The sequence below is a fragment of the Asterias amurensis genome, chromosome 17 (genome assembly GCF_032118995.1).
Source record: "Asterias amurensis chromosome 17, ASM3211899v1".
In the NCBI taxonomy this organism is placed as follows: domain Eukaryota; kingdom Metazoa; phylum Echinodermata; class Asteroidea; order Forcipulatida; family Asteriidae; genus Asterias; species Asterias amurensis.
This window is the reverse complement of record NC_092664.1, coordinates 9730844-9757020: the sequence shown is the minus strand read 5'-3', so window position 1 is coordinate 9757020 and position 26177 is coordinate 9730844. Positions and strand designations below refer to the sequence as shown.

The window sequence follows — 26177 nt, the reverse complement described above, 5'->3', positions numbered from 1 at the left end:
GAGCCTCCCCTATACCCACAGTGCAGCTCAGCCCTACCACCCATCCCCAGGAATAACAGCCTCCTCTATACCCACAGTGCAGCTCAGCCCTACCACCCATCCCCAGGAATTAGGGCCTCCCCTATACCTACAGTGCAGCTCAGCCCTACCAACCATCCCCAGGAGTTAGAGCCTCCCCTATACCCACAGTGCAGCTCAGCCCTACCACCCATCCCCAGGAATACGAGCCTCCCCTATACCCACAGTGCAGCTCGGCCCTACCACCCATCCCCAGGAATTAGAGCCTCCCTTATACCCACAGTGCAGCTCAGCCCTACCACCAATCCCCAGGAATTGGCGCCTCCCCTATACCCACAGTGCAGCTCAGCCCTACCACCCATCCCCAGAAATAACAGCCTCCTCTATACCCACAGTGCAGCTCAGCCCTACCACCCATCCCCAGGAATTAGAGCCTCCCCTATACCCACAGTGCAGCTCAGCCCTACCAACCATCCCCAGGAATTAGAGCCTCCCCTATACCCACAGTGCAGCTCAGCCCTACCACCCGTCCCCAGGAATACGAGCCTCCCCTATACCCACAGTGCAGCTCAGCCCTACCACCCATCCCCAGGAATTAGAGTCTCCCCTATACCCACAGTGCAGCTCAGCCCTACCACCCATCCCCAGGAATTAGAGCCTCCCCTATACCCACAGTGCAGCTCAGCCCTACCAACCATCCCCAGGAATTAGAGCCTCCCCTATACCCACAGTGCAGCTCAGCCCTACCACCCGTCCCCAGGAATTAGAGCCTCCCCTATACCCACAGTGCAGCTCAGCCCTACCACCCATCCCCAGGAATTAGAGCCTCCCCTAAACCCACAGTGCAGCTCAGCCCTACCAACCATCCGCAGGAATTAGAGCCTCCGCTATACCCACAGTGCAGCTCAGCCCTACCACCCATCCCCAGGAATTAGAGCCTCCCCTATACCCACAGTGCAGCTCAGCCCTACCACCCGTCCCCAGGAATTAGAGCCTCCCCTATACCCACAGTGCAGCTCAGCCCTACCACCCATCCCCAGGAACTAGAGCCTCCTTTATACCCACAGTGCAGCTCAGCCCTACCAACCATCCGCAGGAATTAGAGCCTCCGCTATACCCACAGTGCAGCTCAGCCCTACCACCCATCCCCAGGAATTAGAGCCTCCCCTATACCCACAGTGCAGCTCAGCCCTACCACCCATCCCCAGGAATTAGAGCCTCCCCTATACCCACAGTGCACCTAAGCCCTACCACCCATCCCCAGGAATAACAGCCTCCTCTATACCCACAGTGCAGCTCAGCCCTACCACCCATCCCCAGGAATTAGAGTCTCCCCTATACCCACATTGCAGCTCAGCCCTACCACCCATCCCCAGGAATTAGAGCCCCCCCCCCCTATACCCATAGTGCAGCTCAGCCCTACCACCCATCCCCAGGAATTAGAGCCTCCGCTATACCCAAAGTGCAGCTCAGCCCTACGACCCGTCCCCAAGAATTAGAGCCTCCCCTATACCCACAGTGCAGCTCAGCCCTACCACCCATCCCCAGGAATTAGAGCATCCCCTATACCCACAGTACAGCTCAGCCCTACGACCCGTCCCCAAGAATTAGAGCCTTCCCTATACCCACAGTGCAGCTCAGCCCTACCACCCATCCCCAGGAATTAGAGCCTCCCCTATACCCACATTGCAGCTCAGCCCTACCACCCATCCCCAGGAATTAGAGCCCCCCCCCCCCCTATACCCATAGTGCAGCTCAGCCCTACCACCCATCCCCAGGAATTAGAGCCTCCGCTATACCCAAAGTGCAGCTCAGCCCTACCACCCATCCCCAGGAATTAGAGCCTCCCCTATACCCACAGTGCAGCTCAGCCCTACCACCCATCCCCAGGAATAAGAGCCTCCCCTACACCCACAGAGCACCTAAGCCCTACCCATCCCCAGGAATAGACCGATTGCGCTACCACGGGTGCGTTCGTTTAGCTTCCCTAGGTCGACCCGGGTACCTGGCCTGCCCCAGTCGTACTTTCGAATAGCATACACGGGGCTCACCCGGGGGTCAGCCCCCAGTGCCCTGCTTGTGGAGTGGGTCACTTCGTGCCCTGCTTGTGGGGCATGGAGTGGGTCACCTCAAAATCAAATTCTGAGGTTTCGAAATAAATTATTCGTGGAAAATTACTTCTTTCCCGAAAACTACGTTAATTCAGAGGGAGCCGTTTCTCACAATGTTTTATAATATCAACATTCTCTTCATTTCTTGTTAATACCAAGAAAGTTTTTCTTCTAACAATTATTTTGAGTATTTAGGCCTGCCAATAGTTTTCAGTGCGAAAGCAGTCTGCAGCACAAATCAACCGGCGTTATCCGATCACTAAATGTAAATGGAAACCTTACTGAAAAATCGCCAAAAGCGACGTTAAGAGACAACGACGTAGTTCTTCCAACATCATCGTCCGGAAGAGTGCCTTTCATGGCAGTATACGTCCGATGGCAAGAACGAAACGTCCATACACAATAAAGCAATCCACAAACAAAACTTATTTCCAAAAAAAAAACCACCTGCTTCGTGTGTAACAAAACACTCGGAAGCTTAATTTGTACAATTTTTTTTTTAATCTAGGAATTCTCTAAAAAGAGACCAAGTTACACAATATAACTTCCCCGCCGACTGTCTGACACAAAGTCATTGCTATCCGATGACAAAACTCAGTAGTCTAAGTCAGTCTTCATCCATGGTTACACTGGAATCTTGGCCACAGTCACAGCAGAGCTGCCTAAAGGCAAATTATGCCATTTTCGCCGAAAAATCCGGAGCAAATAATATTATGTCCGTGTAGTAGGAACCATAATCCCTTCATCCTTCTTAATCTTGCTTCCAATTGCATAAAAAAGCAGGTGTGAAAGTCAATTAGGCCCACTAACAAAAAAAGTCTGAAACTTGGATACGATTTCAATTTTTTTTTTTTATGCCATTTCTACTGTTTGGTATTCCCCTGGGGTCATGGACTTCAATGAGCTTTTGGACCAATGTCCACAAAACTAGAGAAGTAGACCAATGAGCAGAATTTCTTTGTTTGTGGAAAAAATATTGTCTGATTTTCTTCACCAGGCCGACATAAAAAGTCTGAATTAAGCCAAGAGTCTGAACAATCTCATGCCTGATACAGCCTTATGAAGAAAATCTTGAAACAGTTTACCAGCCACAATTACATTGGGTGACTTGTGCTTTCAATAAGCACTGGGCAGTTTGCAAACCCTTCCTCCTATGACAACTACAGGTCCGAATGGACCCCGATTCAGAGTCCTAAAGGGCCTGGCCCAAAATTATAAAGCCTGTAAGCACGAACATTTGCTTAGCATGAAATTTCTTCCTTGATAACAACACGCTTACCAAACAAATTTTTATTTGTTGCACAATACTTGTTACTGGTATTCAGCGTTTGTTTGCTTATCCTATAAGCCACGCGGAGATTTGGTTGGTAATCCTGTTTTTAACGAAGGAAGAAATTTCATGCTAAGCACATTTTCGTGCTTACAGGCTTTATGAAGTTGGGCCCTTTCTGGGTCAGACTGACCCGGAAACTATTAAAATGGATTTTGACCCGGATTGTGCATCACCATGACCAGTTTCTGGTCATTTAGACACATGTTCCGGTTCAAAATTGACCCACAACTGGTTCAGGCCCGACGAGTCATTTCTGGCTAGCCTGGGAATTCTTCCTCATAGCGCTATGTTTAATTAGATGATCTTCCCGTCAAGGGAGCTCAGCAAAGAGGATGATAACAAGAAGCTGGCAACATCCAATATTTCTCATGTTATGTAAAACTATACATGCTAATCCGAAAAGGGACATAAAATCTCCTGGTTTTGAGCTGAAAAGGGGGTGAATATAATTTCGTTTTGTGTTCTTCATCACGCATGTGTAGCCTCTTCTGTTAAAAGAGAGGGATGTCGGTCAATAAAAGCCTGGGAACATTGCTTTGTATCATCCCATTTCTTTGCAACCTGTAAGCGAGAGAATGGATGGAAAATTAATCAGGTCGACATGGGCAGGGGGTCAATACGTTTTGTAGCTTCTATCATATTTTGTTGCATTCAACCCCCCTGACAATGAAAAGGGAGATTCGCAATATTGCAGTGTCCGCGGGGAGTTTGCACAGAGAAGATTTAGAAAGAAGACGTTCCATGCATGCAGATATAGGGTGGCTCACAACGCTAAGCAGAAACTTCGAGTTTCGCACCAAGAAAATGGCATGTTAGCACCTTGCTTTAGAAAAACGCAGATTTGTGTTCCTTCAAAGAACACACAAATGTGGCGACACTTTCTGAACAGAACAAAAATTAAAAGTTCGCAGATTTACTAATAACTTACAGGGTTTACAGAAGGTAATGGTGAAAGCCTTCCCTTGAAATATTATTCCATGAAATACTTTACTTTTTGAGAAATCATTAAAACAATATTACCAATTCTCGATATTGAGAATAACCGTTACGGATTTATTTTAAACACATGTCATGACACGGCGAAACGTTCCCGTTATTTTCTCCCGTTTGAGCCTAAATTTTCACAGGTTTGTTATATATAAGTTGTGATACACAAAGTGTGGGCCTTTGGACAATACTGTTTACCGATGTTGTGCGATTGAAACATACTTTATTCTTCGGCAAAGCTTAGTCGTAAATCAGACGTTTGGATTTCGGGGTAGGGGAGTGTTTGGGCAAAGCCATAAATTAGAAGGGCAATTTAATGTACCGAACCGTTCACTTCTCTGTTTTCCCCCTACCGTGACCCCATTTTCAAACCATTTTTTAATTTCATGGGGGAAAGGATTTGAAAAGAGTTTGGAGCTAAAGAAACGAAACATACTTCACTTTAGAAATCTGAAGTATGTGTAGCCTACTATGAAATAAGACGCTGTTAAAAACATATTTTCATAGGTTTTACAAACGATTCTTTTGAGCCAAACGAGCAGCATATCACGTTCTATAGATTTTGCATACGGAACCGTTTTGATCTTTTGCTTCAACTTTTGAAGGAAACAGTCAATGTGTTCCACGATTCTTTAAAATGATCTCACAAAAATAGAAGCAACATATCACAAAAAAAAAAGTTACTGAGATGTTTATTGTGACAATAACCATAGGGAAACAATTTGCATAGATGATTCATTTCATTTTATAAGTAAAATATATAGTTAAGGTTACCCCTATTGACATGATGTTATAAAATCTAGTTAAAGAAGTATGTGTTAAACTTTTGACTGCACCCCTCCCCCACAAGAAAAAAGGTATTGACAAACAAAGAGCTGCCACAATTTAGTTTGGTAGCTCAGTTTGTAGAGCACATTGCATGTTAATCTGGCTAAAATCCTGCTCCATCCAAATCATTATTTAATCGCTCAAACCAAAGCCGGAGTATGAAAAGAAAAAAAATGACAACAAAAGTTCACTACTTAACACTTTCACTAGCTAAATACAAACTCAAGTAGAAATTTCAGTGACAGAAGAATAATATTAGGAATAATATTATGCAGCAATGCATAGTATTCCTCCTTTGACCAAGATTGAATAAGTAACTTAAAATAAAACTTGTATTACAAACAACCCGCAAGTTGTCAAAAACAGAAAATCTGTTCAATAAATAATTGTTTGGTTAAAAATACTCTCAGAAAAACCACCCTATCTACACTGTTATCCATTCATATTGTTTGTGACCATTTTGCCACAGATATTAAACATTGCCTTTCGCCTGCCTCAGAAATTCATAGTTTGTTTTTCTTTAAACTGATTACAAGTTAGCTTTAGCATCCATGGTACATAATGACTCCAAACTTCAAATGAATTTTTGTTGAATTTTGAATGTGTCTTGGGTGAGCGGTTAAAACAACCGGACTCGATCTCCAATCAGCGAGGTTCAGGTCATTGAACTTATTTCCTTGAGCAAGACATTAAATCGTAAAGCTGTAGGTCTCTTGTGTTTGTGTAATGCAAGTAAAAGAACCCAGGTATACCCAGTTCCACTTATCGCCAAGAGAAAGTGCTTGCCCCAATGTTTCTGGATCTGCTCAACAATGCGCCCTCTATATGCATGTGATGAATAAAGTTTATGTGGTGCCATTTGAATAAAGTTTATATGGTACCATTTGAGCATAAATTTATATTGAAGTTGCTCACAAGTAATTCGCAGCAGTTCAACTCTGGGAAACTCACTTGTGAATATTTGTGACGTCAAATTCCTGTCAACTTTGCTTCGCATGCACATACGCAGGAAGTATGAACTGGGCTACAGGCTCAGGCAAAAGCGAACTTCTCTTTGCATGAAAAATCATCTGCATGTAAATCACGACTCATATCTTTTTGAGATGTGCTTTACTCAGCTGGCTTGATAAGCTCCAACTCAGCGGCCCTCTTGAGGGCGCTCTCCGCCCTCTTCTTGACCCCCTCCATGGCTGGATTGTTATCCTTAGTGAATGCCATCAGGATCTCCAGAAGGTTTGTTTCTATGGTGGTGGTGGCATTCTCCTTGTTGCTCTCAACGATGTTCATCACGATGTGGACGGCGCGCATCCGGATGTCAGGATTTTCGCTGGCGCAAAGGCCCTGGAGGATTTCAAGCCATGCTTTGACCTGCAGAAAAACATATAAAACAATATCATGACACAGAAGACATGGTGCTATCAAATGCAGTCCCACATACATTGCAGGAAATAACTGAATGTTGAAGTGCCTTGAGCGTCACTGAATGACGGATATGCGCTATATATGAATTAAAGGAGCACATTGCCTTGGATCGGTCGAGTTGGTCTTTGAAAAGCGTTTGTAATCGATTGTTATAAAATGCATATGGTTAAAAAGATGATTTAAAAGTAGAATTCAATGGTCCACACAAATTTGCCTCGGAAAATTGCGTGGTTTTTCTTTTACTTTGTGAACTAACACGGTCGGCCACTTATGGTTGACTCCCATAAATGGCCGACCGTGTTAGTCGACGAGGTAAAAGGAAATCACGCAATTACGAGTGATACTTGTGTGGATCATTATATTCTACTTTTAAAATATCTTTCTAATCATATGCATTTTATAGCAAACGGTTACAAACGCTTTTCTAAGAACAACTCAACTGATCAAAGTCATCGTGTTCCTTTAAAGCCATTATCACGGACCTGGGCCCGCTGTCACAGAGCTGCTTTTAAGCACAAACAAGTTTTGGACTGAATTGACAATTTCAAATGTTTCCCATGTAAACGTAGAATCTACAACGCAAAAAACAACGTATTTCTGTTTCCGATTAATTTTCCTGACTCTTAAGGGTTAAGAACCAATTACTCAGTTGTCGCTCACCTGCAAGATCTTATTGCAGACTTCTTCAGTCTGTGATAAGTAGGCCAGCGTGCCCGAGGCTGCCTTAACTAGCGCTTCATCCTCTTCAGCACAGTAGAGAACGAGAAGCTTAACCCTGTCATTCTCACCGAGAAACTTCCCCGCAGCCTGTCAAAAAAATTGAAAAAATAAAATGATTAAAATGGTGTCGCTAAATCTTGCCCATACGAAGCTTAACCCTGTCATTTCACCAAGAAACTTCTCCAGGGCCGGTCAAAAAATTGAAAAAATGAAATGATTGAAATGAGGTTCCAAAATCCTGCCCGTAAGGTTTGCAATCAATCACTCATAGCACTCATAAGCGGGTCATTATAAATGACAGATTTAACCCTCTGCCGTCCTTCTGTCTTCAGACAGGCCCATGGTATATGACCCTTTAGGCAGTATGACCCGTGGCCTTGGACTCTCAAGTTATAAGACACTTTTGTACTGGCTTGTGTACAGAAACAAAAAACATTCAATTTGATGAACTGCTGACGGGGTCGTTGGACATTGCAGAGAGGTTTTAGGTAGGCATTATTCTCTGAATCCTCAAATCATTTCTTGACAGTGTAATGCACTCATTATAAATGATGGATTTAAGACATCACTCACACAACTAAACCAAAACAATTCCGAATCATCCAAATCCACAGACCTCATTTCACAGACCTGGACCAAATTTCATGAAGCTGTTAAGCAGAACATTCTGCTCAGTAAATTTCTTGGCTAGAAATTACCGAGGTACAATGTACCAGTCACAGCAATGGTAATTGTATGTTGTTGGTTTTTTATGGTAAAACTATTTTTGCTAAGCAAGTTTTTGTGGTTTGACGTATTTGTGCGAACAAGTTTCATGAAATACGTATCTGGACACACTTTACGCATGTAAAAGAACCCAGTGCACTTATCGAAAAGAGAAGGGGTTCGCCCGGTGTTCCTGGCTGTGGCTGCTGTATGCGACGTAGCATCTTGTAAACCCTTTTAACGTGCTAAAAAGTTGGGTCTCAGAATTCATCACTGCAATAACCTATCTTTCTGAAAGTTTGTACATAATCAGCGCCTTGAGTACCTTATTTGGTAGATACTTGCGCTATCCAAGACTTTGATATTATTATTATTACTAAATTACAAAAAAAACACCTGGTATCAATCTTGGAATCGGGGAAAAACCTACCTCTTCACTGGCGACCAAATTGCACATACACTCAGTAGCTGCTCTTTTAATCATATCATGATCCTCAAACATGTAGTTCTCAATCTGAGAAAAACCTTTCTCTTTCATGATTCGGTTTCTGCGGAAAGCAAGAAAAACAATTTTATGAAAAGCCACTAGGAATATATTTTCATTGTATTATGTGAATGTTCTGTTTGTAATTACACTGTAGGCCTGTAAAAGAAATCCTTTGAGAATGTTCTTATACGTATAAAGAAAAAAAATTTAATTTTTCTGATTTTATTTATTGTAGGCCTATTGATTGTGTGTAAATACTGTTTTTAATTATACTGTAGGCCTACATGTATGTTAGAATAATTAGTTTTGGATGACGTTGGGAGACAATAACTTCAAATTCATAAGATTGTTTAAGACCAATGACTAAACAAACCTTTCTAATTCTATTTCTTATTAGGGGGTTCAGATACAGTTTCTCTAATGTTACTTTATTTCAGAGGGAATTATTTCAAGAAAAATTGCTCAAGTATGAACACCATAATCAGTAAGCTCTAAGTTAAACATATTTTGTATCCTTACCAATCATACAAAGTACATTCAATCAAATTTTTATATTTTAAAGATAAATACTGTATCCACAAACTAAATAACATGATGAATGTTAAAAAATACAGTCATACATGAGATGCAACACAAATAAAATTAAAACAGGAACCCAACCTAAACAAGATGCTCTTCGCTAGATACAAAGCAAAATGTATTATAAAAACACAGACATTTCAAGGTTTAAAAAGTTAACATTCTTTACTGTAAAGCGCATAGGTTTCAAGTTTTCCTACATGGCTACAGTCATACACTGTCATACATGAGATGGAACACTAAAAATTGAACAAAAATCTGACGTACATGTAAACAGATGGTCTTCACATGCTTAAAAACAGATTGCATTATGAAAACGCAGCTGTTTCAAGGTTTGAAAAGTAAACACCATTTACAATAAAATGCATAGGCCCTAGGCCTATAGGTTTCAAAACACTCAAGAGAAAAAGAGATAAAGAATAAAGAGAACACAAAATATATATACACTGATAATACATGTATAGAATCAACAAATAGAAAATTTAACTGATTGCAATCGGATAAAACAGGCTCTCAAAACACTCAAGTGAAAATAAAGAGGGAAACAGAGAACACAAAATATATACCGGGATAATACGTGTACATGAAGATGAAAATAATATGGTCAAAAAATAAAAAAATTAACAGTTTGCAATCGGATAAAACAGGCTCTCAAAACACTCAAGTGAAAATAGAGAGGGAAACAGAGAACACAAAATATATACCGGGATAATACGTGTACATGAAGATGAAAATAATATGGTCAAAAAATAAAAAAATTAACAGTTTGCAATCGGATAAAACAGGCTCTCAAAACACTCAAGTGAAAATAGAGAGGGAAACAGAGAACACAAAATATATACCGGGATAATACGTGTACATGAAGATGAAAATAATATGGTCAAAAAATAAAAAAATTAACAGTTTGCAATCGGATAAAACAGGCTCTCAAAACACTCAAGAGAAAATAGAGAGGGAAACAGAAAACTCAAAATATATACCGGGATAATACATGAAGATGAAAATATAGGCCAACAAATAAAAAATTTAACCGTTTGCAATTGGATAAAACTGGCTCTCAAAACACTCAAGTGAAAAGATAGAAAGAGAGCCAGAAAATAGAGGGGAAAAATATATACATTGATATTATACATGTACATAAAAATATAAACAACAACAAGAAAATATAACCGTTTGCAATCGGATAAAACAGGCCCCCAAAACACTCAAGTGAAAAGATAGAAGGAGAGCCAGAAAAAAGAGATTACAAAATATACACGGCTAATAAGTACATAAAAATACAATCAACAAACACAAAAGTTAATCGTTTGCAATCGAAAACTGGCTCTCAAAACACTCAAGAGAAAAGAATCAAAGAGGGCAAGAAAATAGAGAATACAATTTATATACATGGATAATACATGTACATAACAATAGATAGAAAACAACAAATAGAAATTTTAACCGTTTGCAATCAGATAAAACAGACTCTCAAAACACTCAAGTGAAAAGAATCAAAGAGAGCAAGAAAATAGAGACAACAAAAATAGATACACCGATAATCAGATGTACATAAAAATATAATCAACAAAAAGAAAATATAACCGTTTGCAATCGGATAAAACTGCCTCTCAAAACACTCACGAGAAAAATAATCAAAGAGGGCAAGAAAAAAGAAACAACAAAATATACATTTGTATACAGGAATAATACATGTACATGAAAAAAAGAAATAGAAAATTTAACTGTTTGCATTCGGATAAAACAGGCTCTCACTACAATCAAATTGAACTCGGGTGATGAATCTACATTCATTTTCCTACATGGCGAAACATAACTTGTGACTTCCGTTCAAACACATCTCTTTCGGAAACAATAGCTTTCAAATTGGGTTGTCTTTGTGTATTTATACATGTAGCAGAGTACTTATAACAGGCAAAAAAAACAAAATTAATATTCTTTAAAACCTTTCTTGGTGACGAGTAATGGGGAGAGGTTGATGGTATAACACATTGTGAGAAATTGCTCCTTCTGAATTGTCTTAGTTTTTGAGAAAGAAGTAATTTTCCACGAATTTGATTTCAAGACCTCAGATTTAGAACTTGAGGTCTTGAAATCAACCATCTAAACACACACAACTTTGTGTGACAAGGGTTTTTTTCTTTCATTATTATCTCGCGACTTCGATGACCGATTAAGCTCAAATATCCATAGGTTTGTTATTTTATGCATATGTTGAGATACACCAACTGTGAAGGCTAGTCTTGACAATTACCAATAGTGTGCACTGTCTTTAAGTCACAGGCAGTTTTACTCGGGAGGGATTCGAACCCACAACCCTTGCAATTCTACAGTTCTAGAGCACTGTCTTACCAACTAGACTACTGAGATTGCCTGGTACCTAGAGGCAGTTCAAATTGATTATTTTTATTTATTATTATGTTAGGTGCCATCACACTGTGGTTTAAACTCACCTCACTGACTCACTGATTCCTGCGAGGTTAGTCAGAGCCATCAGGGCTTCAAAGTTCTGCAACCCAGTTCGGTCAACATGAAGGAGGGACATGAGTGGTCGCACCGCCTCCAGGCACTGTGGGGTTTCATTACAAAGAGAGAAAATGAATGAGAGGTACATTGAAAGTTCTGCAGCCCAGTCCATTCGACATGGAGGAAGGACATGAGTGGTCGCACCGCCTCCAGGCACTGTGGGGTTTCATTACAAAGAGAGAAAATGAATGAGAGGTACATTGAGAGTTCTGCAGCCCAGTCCGTTCAACATGGAGGAGGGACATGAGTGGTCTCACCCCCTCTAGGCACTGTGGGGTTTCATTACAAAGAGAGAGAATGAATGAGAGGTACATTGAGAGTTCTGCAGCCCAGTCCGTTCAACATGGAGGAGGGACATGAGAGGTCTCACTGCCTCCCGGCACTGCGGGGTTTTATTACAAAGAGATCCAATGAATGAGAGGTACATTGAGAGTTCTGCAGCCCAGTCCGTTCAACATGGAGGAGGGACATGAGTGGTCTCACCCCCTCTAGGCACTGTGGGGTTTCATTACAAAGAGAGAGAATGAATGAGAGGTACATTGAGAGTTCTGCAGCCCAGTCCGTTCAACATGGAGGAGGGACATGAGTGGTCTCACCACCTCCAGGCACTGTGGGGTTTCATTACAAAGAAAGAGAATGAATGAGAGGTACATTGAGAGTTCTGCAACCCAGTCCGTTCAACATGGAGGAGGGACATGAGTGGTCGCACCGCCTCCAGGCACTGTGGGGTTTCATTACAAAGAAAGAGAATGAATGAGAGGTACATTGAGAGTTCTGCAACCCAGTCCGTTCACCATGGAGGAGGGACGGGAGTGGTCTCACCGCCTCAAGAAATAAAATGACTATGATGCACATTGAAAATACATTGAAGTATTGGGGTGATGGAATAGCAGGTAGTTGATGGGATTGTTCCTTCAATGATATGAGCATGGAGTTCGGCACACGGTCAGCGGAGTATCTCGGGAAAAAGATATATGGCTATAGACGATGTGACCTATGTTTGCCTCAAACCGCTCTCTGTTGACAAAACACTGTATACGTCATGTTTCGCCGGGCAAAAAGACGCGTAGTCATGGTAAGATTGCATACACTTTCAAGCTGGCTGCCAAAACACAAAGGTTTTGCCTGGCGGTATGCGCGCGAATCATGTTATGGTTTTCAAGTGACATCAGAGGTCACATCGTCTATAGGGCCATTTACATTGGCAGCCATTTTGAATACAAAGCAATGAGAGTCATTTTAAATAACACAATGAAATGACAGTCATTTTGAATAACAATAACTGACAGCCAACTTGAAAACAAAGAAAAGAAGCCATTTTGAATAAAACAAAGAAATGGCAGCCATTTTGAACAACAATGCAATGGCAGCCAATTTGAAAAACAAGCAATGACAGCCCTTTTGAAAATTACTTAACATTAATACTAAAAAGATGTAGGAAACATAAAAGACAAAATTCAAAGAAGAAAAAGAGAAAAATTGAGGTAATGAATGAATAAGAAAAATTCGAAAGAAATCTGTGGAAGACAAAAAAATGCCAGAGCAAATAAGAAAGGGTCAAATCAACAAGAAACAAGACTCACCCTCTGTCCTGGGAATGCGATTTCTGGATTAATAGTGATACCGATCCTAGCGAGGGCCTGAGCAGCCCTAGTCTTTCCCTCCAGCGTCCCATTGTTGGCTAGAGGTATCAGGGATTTAGCGCCACCTTGCTGCACAATCAGTCCACGGTCATCTTTGCCTTCGGTCAAGGTGAGGTACACCCTGAATACATGTATATGTAGGAGGATAACATTCAAGGCAAGGTTTACGTTTGGTAATCACTGTTAAAGTTAATGGCAATAAAAACTTTTGGTTGGAAACCTACCGCAGCTTTCAATAATAAAAAGCATTTTGAAAGACATTTCACTTTGAAGTATTGTGGTTTTGTAAAAAAGATATAAATTTTTTTCCCCCACAAATTTGAATCTGAGATGCCTTACTGTCACTAAGGAATGTTTCGCAGATTGTGTGTTCAGTTTCTATAGCGATTTTTCTTCCTGCGTTGACATATTTGCTCAAGATTTTCTAAGACATCTCAATAACGAGAAGTCCCCCTCGATACATTAAGTAAAAGTAGTAGTCCCGGCAGACTACTAATAAACTACCAACAAGCAGGACAGTTCTTTTCAGAACTGAGAAGGCTCCAGAATTCCAAAATCCACGCCCCGGTAGTAGAGAAGTCTCCAAATTTCTGAAAAAAATACTCAACGATAGTAGAATATAAAGCAAGACAAGTTGTCAAAAGACCACAATCTACCCAGCAAGTAGATGTACACATGATATTTACTGCAGACCAAATATACAAAACGAATAATAAGAAAGCCAACAAACCTTGCAACCAATTCTCTGCAGTTCTCGCTCTCTGCCTTGGCTAGGATGACGAGAGCGGTGACCACACCTTCCTTCAGTAGCTTCCGGAGTCTCTCCTGCAGGTATTCTTTACTATCCTACATGTACATGACGATCAGGAAAAGGAGATTTAAGATTCACGGAAGTTATAGGTTGAATGGCTTCTGACTGGAACCCCCCAAAGAAAGATATTATACATCTGAGATTGCTAGTACAAAAACCTTTGTCTCATTACCAGAATTTTTACAATAATATGCATAATATTAATAATAATAATAACCAACTTACTTGTGTAATTGTATAACGATAGATCTTACCTTTGGATGAGGTTCAGGAATGTGTTGCTTTGCGTACTGTGCCAGTTTAACCATCTCTGGCTCTAGTTTCTCTACATCATAGCTGTTGGTCAGATTGACAAAGACTGACGCCACACTGTACAGCACTGTCTTGTCTCCGCTCTACAGTCAAAACAATTGAACAATCACAGCACACATTAATAATAACAATATAAAGCACATTTTACAATAACCGAATCATTTTACTTTATGCATGTCAGCTCCCTGGGGAGTATACAGCCCCGGGCTGCCACGGAGCTTTGAGGGCTTTTGCAAACACAACATCAAACTCTACCCTCGCAGGTTACCATTTATACCCCTGGGTAACACCCAAGTACATGTAGATCTTTTTGATATTTAGTTCTGATAAAGCACATTTTACAATAACTGACTCAATTTACTTTACTGCCAGCTCCCTGGGGAGTATACAGCCCTGAGCTGATGTGGCACTCGGAGACCCCGAAGGCTTCTTCATATACAACACCAACCTCTACCCTCGCTGGTACCCATTTATACTCCCGAGTATAGCACCCAAGAAGTAGATCCTTTTGACTGGAGGATTGTTGGTCATGTAGCGTTCATTATTATTATTAATAGTAAAAATAATACAAGTGTTTGTAAAGTGCATGTTCCAATAGTTGCAATGCGCTGAAGCCAGTATCTCCAGAGAGGAAACAATGTAACGTACTTAAACAGCACGTACTTAAAGCCATTGGACACTGTCGGTAAACAGTATTGTCCAAAGGCCCACACTTCATGTATCGCAACTGTGAAATTTTAGGCTCAATCGGTCATCGGAGTCGGGAGAAAATACTGGGAAAACCCACCCTTGCTTCCCCACGTTTCGCCGTGTCATGACATGTGTTTAAAATAAATCTGTAATTCTCGACAATGAGAATTGATAATTGTTTTAGTGTTTCTCGAAAAGTAAAGCATTTCATGCAATAATATTTCAAGAGAAGTCTTTCACTATTACCTTCTGTAAACCCTGTAAGTTATTTGTAAATCTCTGAACCTTTTTTTTTCTACGCCGAAAGTGTATAATGAATTTAATAATAATAACAAATACATTTATAGAGCACAGAAACTATCCAACATTAAGTATATTCTACTGTGCTACAAGACCTCCTGATATGCTTCAATAGACAATTAATAATAACACTAGCTAAAATCTTTTCAAACAAAATACTGTGTATTCTCGTCGTCGAGCAAGTTGTAAAAAAAATCCCTCAAGGTTTTCGGCAGACAAGAAATGTAATAACCCTTTTCCTACACTTGGGCCTCATACACATATGTGTAGTGAATGTTCCCCAAAGTGTGCCAATTTTGGTGGCGCACAACTCATTCTAACATCTCTTTGGTTTTAAGACCATCCCATTGTCTTACCTTTGCTAGCTCAATGAGAGCCTGTATTGCCGTTGGGTCGTTGATGATGTTCTCCTTTACATCACCATCTAGAGAGAGAAAGGACAAACCTTCCGCTGCCCACTTCCTTAGATCATGGTCCTTCTTTGGGTTGACAAGGAATCTGGGGAATTTAAAGACATATATGTATCACCCATGTGTTTGAGACCAGCTTGAATGAAAACGGCAACAACTGATCTTTGCTAAACTTCATTTAAAATTTGTATTATTTTATTTAAATTTAAATATAGGTGTAAGAATGGGCTAGATTGCTGGCAGCAGATTTCACGAAACGCTGTGATCAATCCAATCTCAAGTTAGAACGAGTTACTCGTCCTAACCTAAGATGTGTTCAATGCTCAAAGGAACTTAACTCGTCCTAAGTCATATGATAAGTCCTAAGTTAGGAAGAGTTTGGTAAAGTCGATGGCTGGAATACCTACTTTTTCACTTCTTTGGCAAGTTTGACCGTTGACCCATCAGCAAAGAGCCTTGCGCTGGAATCAGTTCCACCTGCAGCTCCGAGCTTACACATTCCCACAAGGGCTCGTACTTTAATGTTATCATTCGGGGATTTATAGCACTCCTTGATGATACCGATGCCCGATTCTAGAATGCCTGTGCATCGGTCCTTCTTGCTGGCTGCCTGGGCGATGGCTTCAAGAGCCACTTTCTGAAGAAAAAAAATAATAAGTAACAACCGTTTCAGAATAGGCACTCCAGAGTCGCGCCAAAATTAATTGGATTAGGAGCGACTCTAGGTCGACCCAAATAAATTTTGGTTACAGACAGGCAAACTTAACAAAACATTAACATTAGCTCAGCTCATGATAAGATCAATGTCTGAAACCAAGGTGCTCCAGAGTCGTTCCTAACTACTGCAACAGTCGATATGTTGACTTCCAGCGCGTACAAGCGCTCCTAACTGTTTCAGACTTCACACTTTTCATGTGCTTATATCAGAATTTGGTTCGGCGCAACTCTGGAGCGCCTGTCTGAAACAGGGGTTATAAGGCGCATTTTCCAAAGACACAATGCGCTGCTAAAGAATGCTACAAAATAGACAGTTAAAGGGCAAGAAGAGAACAGATGAGTTTTCAATTTAGACTTGAAAGTCTGAAGTGAGTTAATACTGGGAATGTGATCTGGTAGAGAGATGCAGCTTTGGAGACCAGCAACTGAGAAAGACCGGTCCCCTGCCTTTTTGAAATTGCTTAGCAAATTTCTTTGCGAGCAAAAAATTAGTGGGGTTCCGGTTGCACTATTTAGACTCCATGCAATTTTGGGAGGTAACCAGTTTTGTTAAGAATGCCGTGTCAAATGACACCATTTTGCTGAAAGATTTTCCACAATACAGAGTAAATATTTCATACCAAGTAAGACCATCGCCTTTAAAGTAAAGTTGTCAAGGATTTATTGTAAACTCAGCATGCTGAGACTGTTCCCAGAATGCACCCCAGACCTACCTGGTGGAGCATGTCATTACTTGCTGCCATGGCAACCATAACCTGGATGACACCTTCTCTGCCGATGAGACTGTTGCCGACTTCAAATGGACCCTGAAGCAATGTGGTGATTGCTCCAATGGCCTCCATGTTGGATTCCATCGAGTTCACATGGAACTTCTCCCTGTAATTAAAGACCCATTCAAGATCAATCACTATGCCATCCTGCAGTATGAAGTCATGAGGTGAATCTACACACAAAACACAGTCAACCCTCCTACTATGTTCATTATTTTTAATATTATTATTTATTCGGCAAATAACAAGAAAAACAAAAGAAAATACAGGACTAACAAAAACAAAACAGCAAGGACAATAGACCTTTATCACATTGTGGCCATCTTGATTTTACTCCATTCCAACTCAGCGTAACCAAACTGAGGCTGGACGAAATAATAGTATGGTGCCATGTATGCACAATGCATGTTAGCATTCATTACTGTTATTGGAAACAGGGAACATGACCAAGATGGTGACAGCGTGATAAAGGTCTATAGGCCAATGGCACATACTTGGAATAAAAAACAAACGTTAACAGAATTGGTTCACAGCCAAAAAAGACATCAACAAATTACCAGGATAGGTGACAAAGCGACTACAGACTACTGTTTTTAAGAAAATGCCTTCAATTAAACTTACGTGACAAATTTATCGCACAATTCATCGTAGTACTTCCTGTTCTTGTCGTTGCTCATTTCATCGTAGAGCTTTGATAATGCAACAGCCGAGTGCATACGAGTGTTTACCGTTATCGGTAACCGCTTTAGCTCTGGTACCTGACCCGCCACCGCCAACAGTTTCGTCAAACCTGTTGACATAAAATAAGAACATGAAACAAATATTAATAACAATAAATTATTATAGACTGCCAACATACAGGGCTAGATATAGATAGCTCAGTTGGTAGAATGCCGGCACGTTAATCTGGAGGTCATTGGTCCGAGTTCCACTCTAGAAAATTTGTCTTTGTTCAACGTGTTTCACCCCAAATCAATAATAATACTAACTAGTTTCTATAACTCTTTATCTACTGGCCTCTCAAAGCACTTATCATTAGTTATTCCTAGACTGGTTTATGAAGTTTTTTAATTCAAAGATCCCAGCAAACGTAACAGCATTGGCCCAATGCTGGGCCAATGCTGGCTGCCATTATGGCCCAATGCTGGCTGCCATTATGACCCAATGCTGGCTGCCATTATGGCCCAATGCTGGCTGCCATTATGGCCCAATGCTGTGCGTTTTGCACATTGGCGCTATATTGGCCCAATGCTGGTAGCCGATGTTGGCCCGACGTTGGTCTTATGTTGGCCTGATGTTTGCCCAATATTGGCCCGGCAATGACCCAATTTTAATGTTTGCCCCGATATTGACCCTACAAATGTATATGCAGAGCATAAGTCCAGTGAGCTTGACCGCTCGACAACAAGGTTAAATAGTAAAAGGGTTGTATTCAAGCTAACCTCCATTTGTCAAGAATGCCAATGCCCTTCCGACCCCAGTCTGCTTAGGAACAAACTCAATGATGATGTCAATTGTAGCATCTCGGCCGTAACCAGAGACCGTCTTATCTGTCAGTAGACCCAGCAAGAACATCAAGAGTGACTTGAATTCTTGGCTCACATCTGCGTAAGAAAAAACAAAACCATCAACATTTATTAACCTTAGACCAAATGTAAGTACTCTGTGAAACGTTGAGTTGTCAACCACTGGTTCATTTCATAACCACCACGATCAGAGCATACTGATCAAAACAATCGGTTGTCAACGACTTCTCCTGAAGACAATCAGAGCATGCTGATCAAGAAAATTGAGATGTCAACCACTGGAGAGATATTTGATAGATGTTCAAATTGCATTCAGGATAAAGAATATTATTTGGTTTTACCCGTACACCGATGTGTGTTAGCACTGTATACTCAGCACTTTCCCCCGAGTTCAGTGAACAAATCACAGGCATATTACTCGGTTGGGAGAATTAAGGCTGTGTCACAAAGAGAACGCATTCTATTTGTTGAATTGCTCCAGGCAGAATATGCACAAGCTCATTCAACCAATAGAATGTGTTTTCTTTGCGTCAAGACTGTTATCGTTTCCTTTATCGCTGCCTTAACTCGGCCTTTAGGCAAGTTTGATTCTTTTACTTTAAGATAGTTTACCTTGGACGAGAGCTTCTTCAGCATGCCTTGCCTCCCGAGTGTCTTGCCCAAGCATAGCCTTGCAAAGAAAAAAAAAACAGAGGATCAGCTCACAGTAAACAGGGAGGTTTAGCTGCACGTTACCAAGCAAAACGTGAACGTGAACATCAGAAATTTTTGTTGTAAAAATCACAAATTTTAAGCATTAAGCAATAAGTGAAGTTACCAGGTATGTCATGTACGTGCAGACGTCATACATGTAAGTGAGCATAAAATAAGCCTAAAGTTGTGACGTCACCGAGAAACACAATTGTTAATGTTCACATTAACGTATTTGCTCGCGTAACGTGCAGCTTAACCTCTCTAGTGTTACCAAGACTACTTCCACTGTTATTTATTCAGCTACCAGCCAGAAAGTCCCAGGGCCTATTTCCTGTCCAATGTCATGCTTACCACAGAATTCTGCACTAACAGCACCCTGAGAAGGTGTGATTCTACTTATTTATTTGCTATAGGCATATATTTCTGGTAATGAAACAAGGATGCCTCATAAGTGAGTTTATCACTGTAGCTCGCAAGCCTGAGGAAACCTGTCAACAAGGCTGCTTACTATGTCAACCAAAAACACAAGAGTTAACCCGTACTCTTCCATGATAAATATTTTGGGTTATTTTACGTGCATTAACGAAAACAATGGTGACAGCCTCAGATCGATCTATTGTAATCCTCATTTTGTACAATTTAAGGACAAAGGTTTGGAACCAGGGATGGCGACAAAACTTCCTTTAAAAAGGGAGTTTTTGAGAATGAATTTCAGTACACTTTTACCCTTAACGTACTTGGGAAACAGAGTGTACTACAGTAGGTGCATGACTGTGCATGCAACACAATGGAATGTAATTATAAATCAACCGGCATGAACAACCCATTCAAAAGAGGACATTCCAAAATTCGTCTGAGACATAAATAAATCACCACAGTCATGACAGTTATTCAGTTTGGCAAAGCTTTGCCGAATAAGATGTGTGTTGAAGACAAACTCAAAGCAAACATGCAAACAAACCTCTGATATTAATATCGCAATGCCCTCTTTTCAATCAACCCATCTCACCTGTATGGCAGTCAGAAGAATATTGGCGGCAGCATTTGCAATCTCCTCTGTCTGTGATGAGATGTACTTGGCAAGAGACGGCAGGGAGAAATCTTTCAGGACGGCATTTGCCTGGAAGAAAAAAGATAACAAAGGCAAAAGGGTTACCAATAAACTTTATAACGACCTGCTCACTGAAAAGAGGTGTTAGTCTTTGCAATTTTCACAAAGTGACATATCATCTGATTTTTTTCCACAAGTCTTTTCAGTGAAGCCGATATTAAGAAGGCTTTCACTGCTACCTTTCTTGTTAATATGTATCAAATCTTGAAAAATCTGGAATGTTTTTTTTTTCTTGATTTTTGTTCACCTGGTCAAATATGGCTTGTCCATTTCACTCAGCCTCGCTTCTGGAAATGGAATAGATGTCCAGATGTAACAGAGTAACCTTGTGATTATATTCTGCGACAATGTAGTCAAATAAATTTGTACAATATTGCATGGTCAGACATTGCAAGTATTGTAGGTAAGAACCTTAATGATTTGGGGTTGAACAAAGAAATGTTTTGGATTTGAGCTAACGACATCCAGAGTAACGAACAAAGCTATATAGCCCTATGTTGGCAGTCTCCCTAGTAGTCAATATCTTTGTTTGGGGTGCCAGTCAGATCTGTATTATAACCATTAGCTGCCGTGTAGACGCTTTAGCCAGGGATTACACCCAAGTTTACGATACAACTTGGGAAGCGACAGCCAGGGGATCACCTTAAGAGGATGCAACTTATCATTTCAGATATCAATCACAAACCACAAGGGGTTTGTTATTTAAGAAATGTAATAGAGGCACTTCCACAAATAGAGGCTCTTTCACAAAATGAAAGTAACGACACCTCGGTTTTCAAAATCTTAAACTTAAGTTCTCCATTCTCACCCTTGATCTGTGCCCTCTGCACAAGCAGCTTAAGACCCTCAGTCCAGCCAGGATCAACTCCTTATGATTACTGCTCAGTATATGATTAATCTTAGATACAGCTCCCTCAGCAAAGATCCTCTCCGCTCCGGCTGGCTCCCTCGCTAAGACAATCAGGTTGTTGGCTGCCTGAAAAGTAAGAATATACGCACACTTAAAGACTTAACTACGATCAAGCTTCCCAAGATATGTGATATGTTGTAAAGATGGCACTTCTGCATGGGCTACCCTATTGGCCCATCTCAGTAGTCACAACGAGCTGAAAGAGAACTGAGAAAAGGGGCTTAAAGCATGTAAAGGCACGGTCACACAGGCCCTAGTAACGGGAACGAAAACGAGAACGATAAAAATGCATGCCCTTGATTGGTAGAATGAGCGTGGGCCTATTCTACGTGGAGCAATTCAAGCAATCGAGAGCGTACATTTCTATCGTTCTAGTTTTCGTTCTCGTTATCGAGGCCTGTGTGAGTGGGCCATTAGAGATGTAGAGATTTATTAATCATTACCTGTTGTCTTCTTTCGATATCAGACGTCTCATCCAGCAGTGCTGTAAACATCTGGGACACTTTGCTGTCCGTTGTGGAAAGATTTTTGGCCTGAAAAGACAAAAGATACAAAAACACAATCAGACATCAGTGACACAATCCTTCAATCCTTAGCTTGAAATTTACTTAAAGGCAGTGGAAACTATTGGTAATTACTCAAAATAAATATCATCATAAAACCTTTGTTGATTTTGAGTAATGGGGAGAGGTTGATAGTATAAAACATTGTGAGAAACAGCTCCCTCTGAAGTGACGTAGTTTTTGAGAAATCAATCATTTTCCACTAATTTGATTTTGAGACCTCAAGTTTAGAACTTAAGGTCTCGAAATCAAGCATCACAAAGCACACAAATTCGTGTGAAGGAGGGTGTTTTTTCTTTCATTATTATCTCGCAACTTCGGCGACCGATTGAGCTCAAATTTTCACAGGTTTGTTATTTTATGCATATGTTGAGATACACCAACTGTGAAGACTAGTCTTTGACAGTTACTAATAGTGTCCACTGTCTTTAATTGCGCCAATAATGCCACAATGCATCTTGATAATTAAAAATTAGTCGAGACCAGCGTCCTAGTTGCGACTATTTAAGGTGCGACTAGTCGAGTAGTAAATTTTATAAGTCGCCCAGGCCTGGGCAATGACCAGGGGGGCATGGAGGCAGTCGCCTTCGCTGCCTCCGTGGCATGCCTGAAAACTCATCCCTGCCCAACACATACCGTACCTTTTCAGAGACCACTGCATTGAGTCGTCTCAGCATGCCCTGAACAGCTCCGTTCCCAGGGTCTAGCTGGTTCAGTCTGTGGGCATCCTTGAAGGCTTCCTCCATCTTCCCTAGCTGCTCAAGGGCTTGGCATTTCCTGAACAGTGCTTTGGTATCGTTAGGAGTGACATCCAGGGCTGTGAAAATACAACAATGAGGAAATTTAAGACTAAAAAGAATTAACTATAAATGGTAAACTTGCTGGTACAACCTACAATCCCGGCCAAAATGCTTGGGCCACCCCCTGTCCACTTCCCCTGACAAAAAAAATTATCACCCCGTCCCCCGCCCCCAGCTCAATATTAACTAGAACCATGCCACAATGAGAACAAACATTGAAAGGGGGAAGGGGGGCCAAAACGAGATGTGGATTGTTGTCTTGGTACAAGACGTCCCTGTTCTGTATTTCCAAGACAAGTAAAAGTCAGCGATCAGCCACATTATGAATTACTGCTTACGACTCCTCCAACCGCTATTACCCCAATAACTGCTATGGGGGGATAGCGGTTCACGGAGCGATTGGCGGCAATTTATGATGGGGCAGATCACAGACTTTTCTTGGTCGTAAAGATGAACCAATACTGGGATTAACCGTGTGTAAAATCTCTTTTGGTGGAGTGTTGGCTCTAAAAAGACCCAGTGTGGTTTTCAAGTTTCGAACAGTATACTCTGCTCATCTTCAAGAGAAAGCTGGTCTTCTGGTGAAGAAGCTTCAGTAGAGGTTGAGAAAAGCACTTGCTTTGTGGCCATCTGGACCAAGTCCTTCACTTTGCCAATTGAGGATTTGAGATTTTTAACTGGTTAAGAGTATCACTCTCTATCAAACATGTCAAAGAAAATTTTGGCTCTGTGAGGCCAGCAGAACAAATAGGAGCTTTCAAGAATACCAAGTGTAAGCGGTTTAAGAAATAGTCATTAGGAAATGGCACCTGGCCAGAACTAAAGAAAAAGAAATAACTGTTTTACCAGCGCTAGCATCCTGAGCAGCTTTTTCATAGTTCAGCAGTTTCAAGTAACATGCAGAGCGATTCTTGTAGTATACCGCCCTCTCGGGGTGTCCGCTTGGACAAGACTTAATGGCTTTTGTGTACGAAGATAACGCATCCTCAAACTTTTCTAATTTGTAGCTGGCGTTGCCTTCCTCCTTCCACTTCCTAGCCTCTGCCAGCTAAAAAAAAAAAACAATAATATAAAATAAAGTACAACACGTCTTTGAGAAATGTAAAAAGTTGTGTCAACAGAAAAACAATTTTTTTTTATAAGGTTCTATTCAACCAAGTAGTTTTAATTTTCAATAAATCCAAAAAATTGCTGTATCCAAAAATCGCTGATTAATAGACAATCTTGAAGAGCCCTAGCTGATAAATTTGTTTTACCAAACAATTTACTTACAAAACAACTACCATAGTGCTTTCTCCTTTGATGAAATGCAGTCTAGAAGTTGAAGGTTGTCACTTGAAACAGTAGGCATTGCAGTCAAATAACTGTTTATACTTAAAATTACTAACAGTTATTTGTACTTAAAAGTACTAAAATTTATTTGACTGCAATTTCACTCACTAAATATTAGCTTTGAGTTTACTGGCCCAATCTAGGTTTGTGCATCTACATTTATTTTCCTTTAAACAATTTAATGAAATTAACTAATTTCCATCTTTGAATTCTTATCTGAACTAATCCTATCTGAACTAAAACGTTTTGCCGGACCAGAAAACATTCACCCTGAACAAGGCTAAAAACTCACAGTGTTTGTTTCTTGGCTACAACCCAAGTATAAAACATTTCTCCAGCCTGGAGAAAGAAATTCATGTTCCTCTAAAAAATAGTCTATATGGAGGGAAACATGCACCAGGTAAGGAGCTCAAAAAAAATCTGTTTAGTTATTATCGTTTCTGCTATAAATATTTGTAATATTTGTAGCAGAAACGATACTAACTAAAAAGATTTTTTTTTAACTAACAAAAGTGACCTTTATGGAAAGGCCATAAAATAAGATAAACATTTGAAATAAATACATTAGAATACAGCATATTAATGTTATTTATTTGCAGTTATTGGAGTAAACAAAGAGTGTCTTAGCGAAGTTTATATTATAGTTTTCAATTGTTGAAGCAGCACTTGAAAGGAAGAAGAATACATTAAAGTTACCTTAACTTTATTTGTTTTAATAACATTTAGAATTTTTTAGGCTCAAACAAAACAAACTTTGTTATTCTTTAACGTTATCATTCAATAGTCTTTGTATGAGTATGATTTGTATTTTATAATTAAAAATATAGCTTTGTTTTTAATGTAGGCCCTTAGAAAAAAGGTAAAGGAGGAGGTGATCGACTGGTCAAATTATGGTCACAGCATCTTTTCCACAAGTTGTGACCTACTACAAAGTTCAATTCTCAGATTCTCTCTTTGGATAACTTTCCGTTTGGCGCCACCACTGTTTTCACTTATTAATTGAACAAAACGGGATATCTCATTAAAAAAAAGTCATAACTCATTATGAGTCATATAAAATTTAAAATTGAAGGTAAATTAGATACTATTACTACGTTTGTTTCATATCGAAAGAAAAAACGGTGGCGGGGGATACGGAAAGGATAACTTTCCGTATGGCGCCACCACTTTTTCACTCATTTTTACAAAAAGAAAAGGGATTAGGTATAATATATCAATCAGGTAAATTAGATACTATATTATTTTATTTCGAATGAAAAAGTGGTGGCGCCATAAGGAAACTTTTCCTACGGAAACTTTGCCCTCTCTTTTTTAAGCACACTAAAAAATAACCCAAACTGATCCAACACCACAAATTTGTCACTTGTCTAAATACGGACAAAGCACACAAACTGCATTGGAATGTATGGAATGTCAATTCTTGCTAGATCTTTCTATCCAGAACTTTCAGAGAAAACGGCTTCAACTTACGTTGTTTTGTTGTTTGTTGTTAAACAATGTTAACAGTAAACAGTTCAGACATTTCATGTGGAATACATACTGTGAAAATGTGACAAAAACTAACCTTTTCTGCGGTTTTATCCGTGTCCTTTGGTTCGCCCATACTTCCCATGTTGGAACACTTTGATCACTGATGAAACGCTTTGTATATAGTGTTTGACACCCAGACACATACACAACGTACAGTTACGGCATAAATCCAACAATACCGTTGGTATCAGACCACACTTTCTCACCACTTGGGGGCGCTACAATCCAGTCGAGTTCCCAGACGACTAAGCGGGCAGAAAATAGAGCTAGCTTTCGGCATCAGACTACTTATTTATTGATTGCGTAATCTTGTTTATTTTGGACAGAAATAAACATGACATCA

General features: G+C 40.4%; 1 protein-coding gene across 1 annotated transcript; it reads right to left on the bottom strand.

The window, feature by feature from the left end:
* Window positions 1-5125: 5125 nt before the first annotated feature.
* LOC139949494 (protein unc-45 homolog B-like) lies at window positions 5126-25963 on the bottom strand. The gene is made up of 19 exons (XM_071947859.1): window positions 25869-25963; window positions 23819-24020; window positions 22814-22989; window positions 22053-22142; window positions 21508-21675; window positions 20598-20708; window positions 19508-19565; window positions 18812-18973; window positions 17991-18159; window positions 17313-17475; window positions 16290-16519; window positions 15829-15970; window positions 14425-14565; window positions 14090-14205; window positions 13300-13480; window positions 11644-11759; window positions 8555-8672; window positions 7360-7506; window positions 5126-6645 (listed from the first exon to the last, which is right to left on the bottom strand). The coding sequence occupies exons 1-19, from the start codon at window positions 25914-25916 to the stop codon at window positions 6388-6390; spliced, it is 2796 nt and encodes a 931-aa protein (XP_071803960.1). The 5' UTR covers window positions 25917-25963; the 3' UTR covers window positions 5126-6387.
* Between the last annotated feature and the right edge of the window lie 214 nt (window positions 25964-26177).

Coding starts and splice junctions, on each gene's coding strand:
- LOC139949494 (XM_071947859.1), bottom strand. CDS start 25,916: ATGGGAAGTATGGGCGAACCAAAGGACACGGATAAAACCGCAGAAAAG. Junction 18,974..19,507: donor TGAAGAAGCTCTCGTCCAAG/GTAAACTATCTT, acceptor TTTCTTACGCAG/ATGTGAGCCAAGAATTCAAG. Junction 13,481..14,089: donor TGCAGAGAATTGGTTGCAAG/GTTTGTTGGCTT, acceptor ACATGTATTCAG/GGTGTACCTCACCTTGACCG.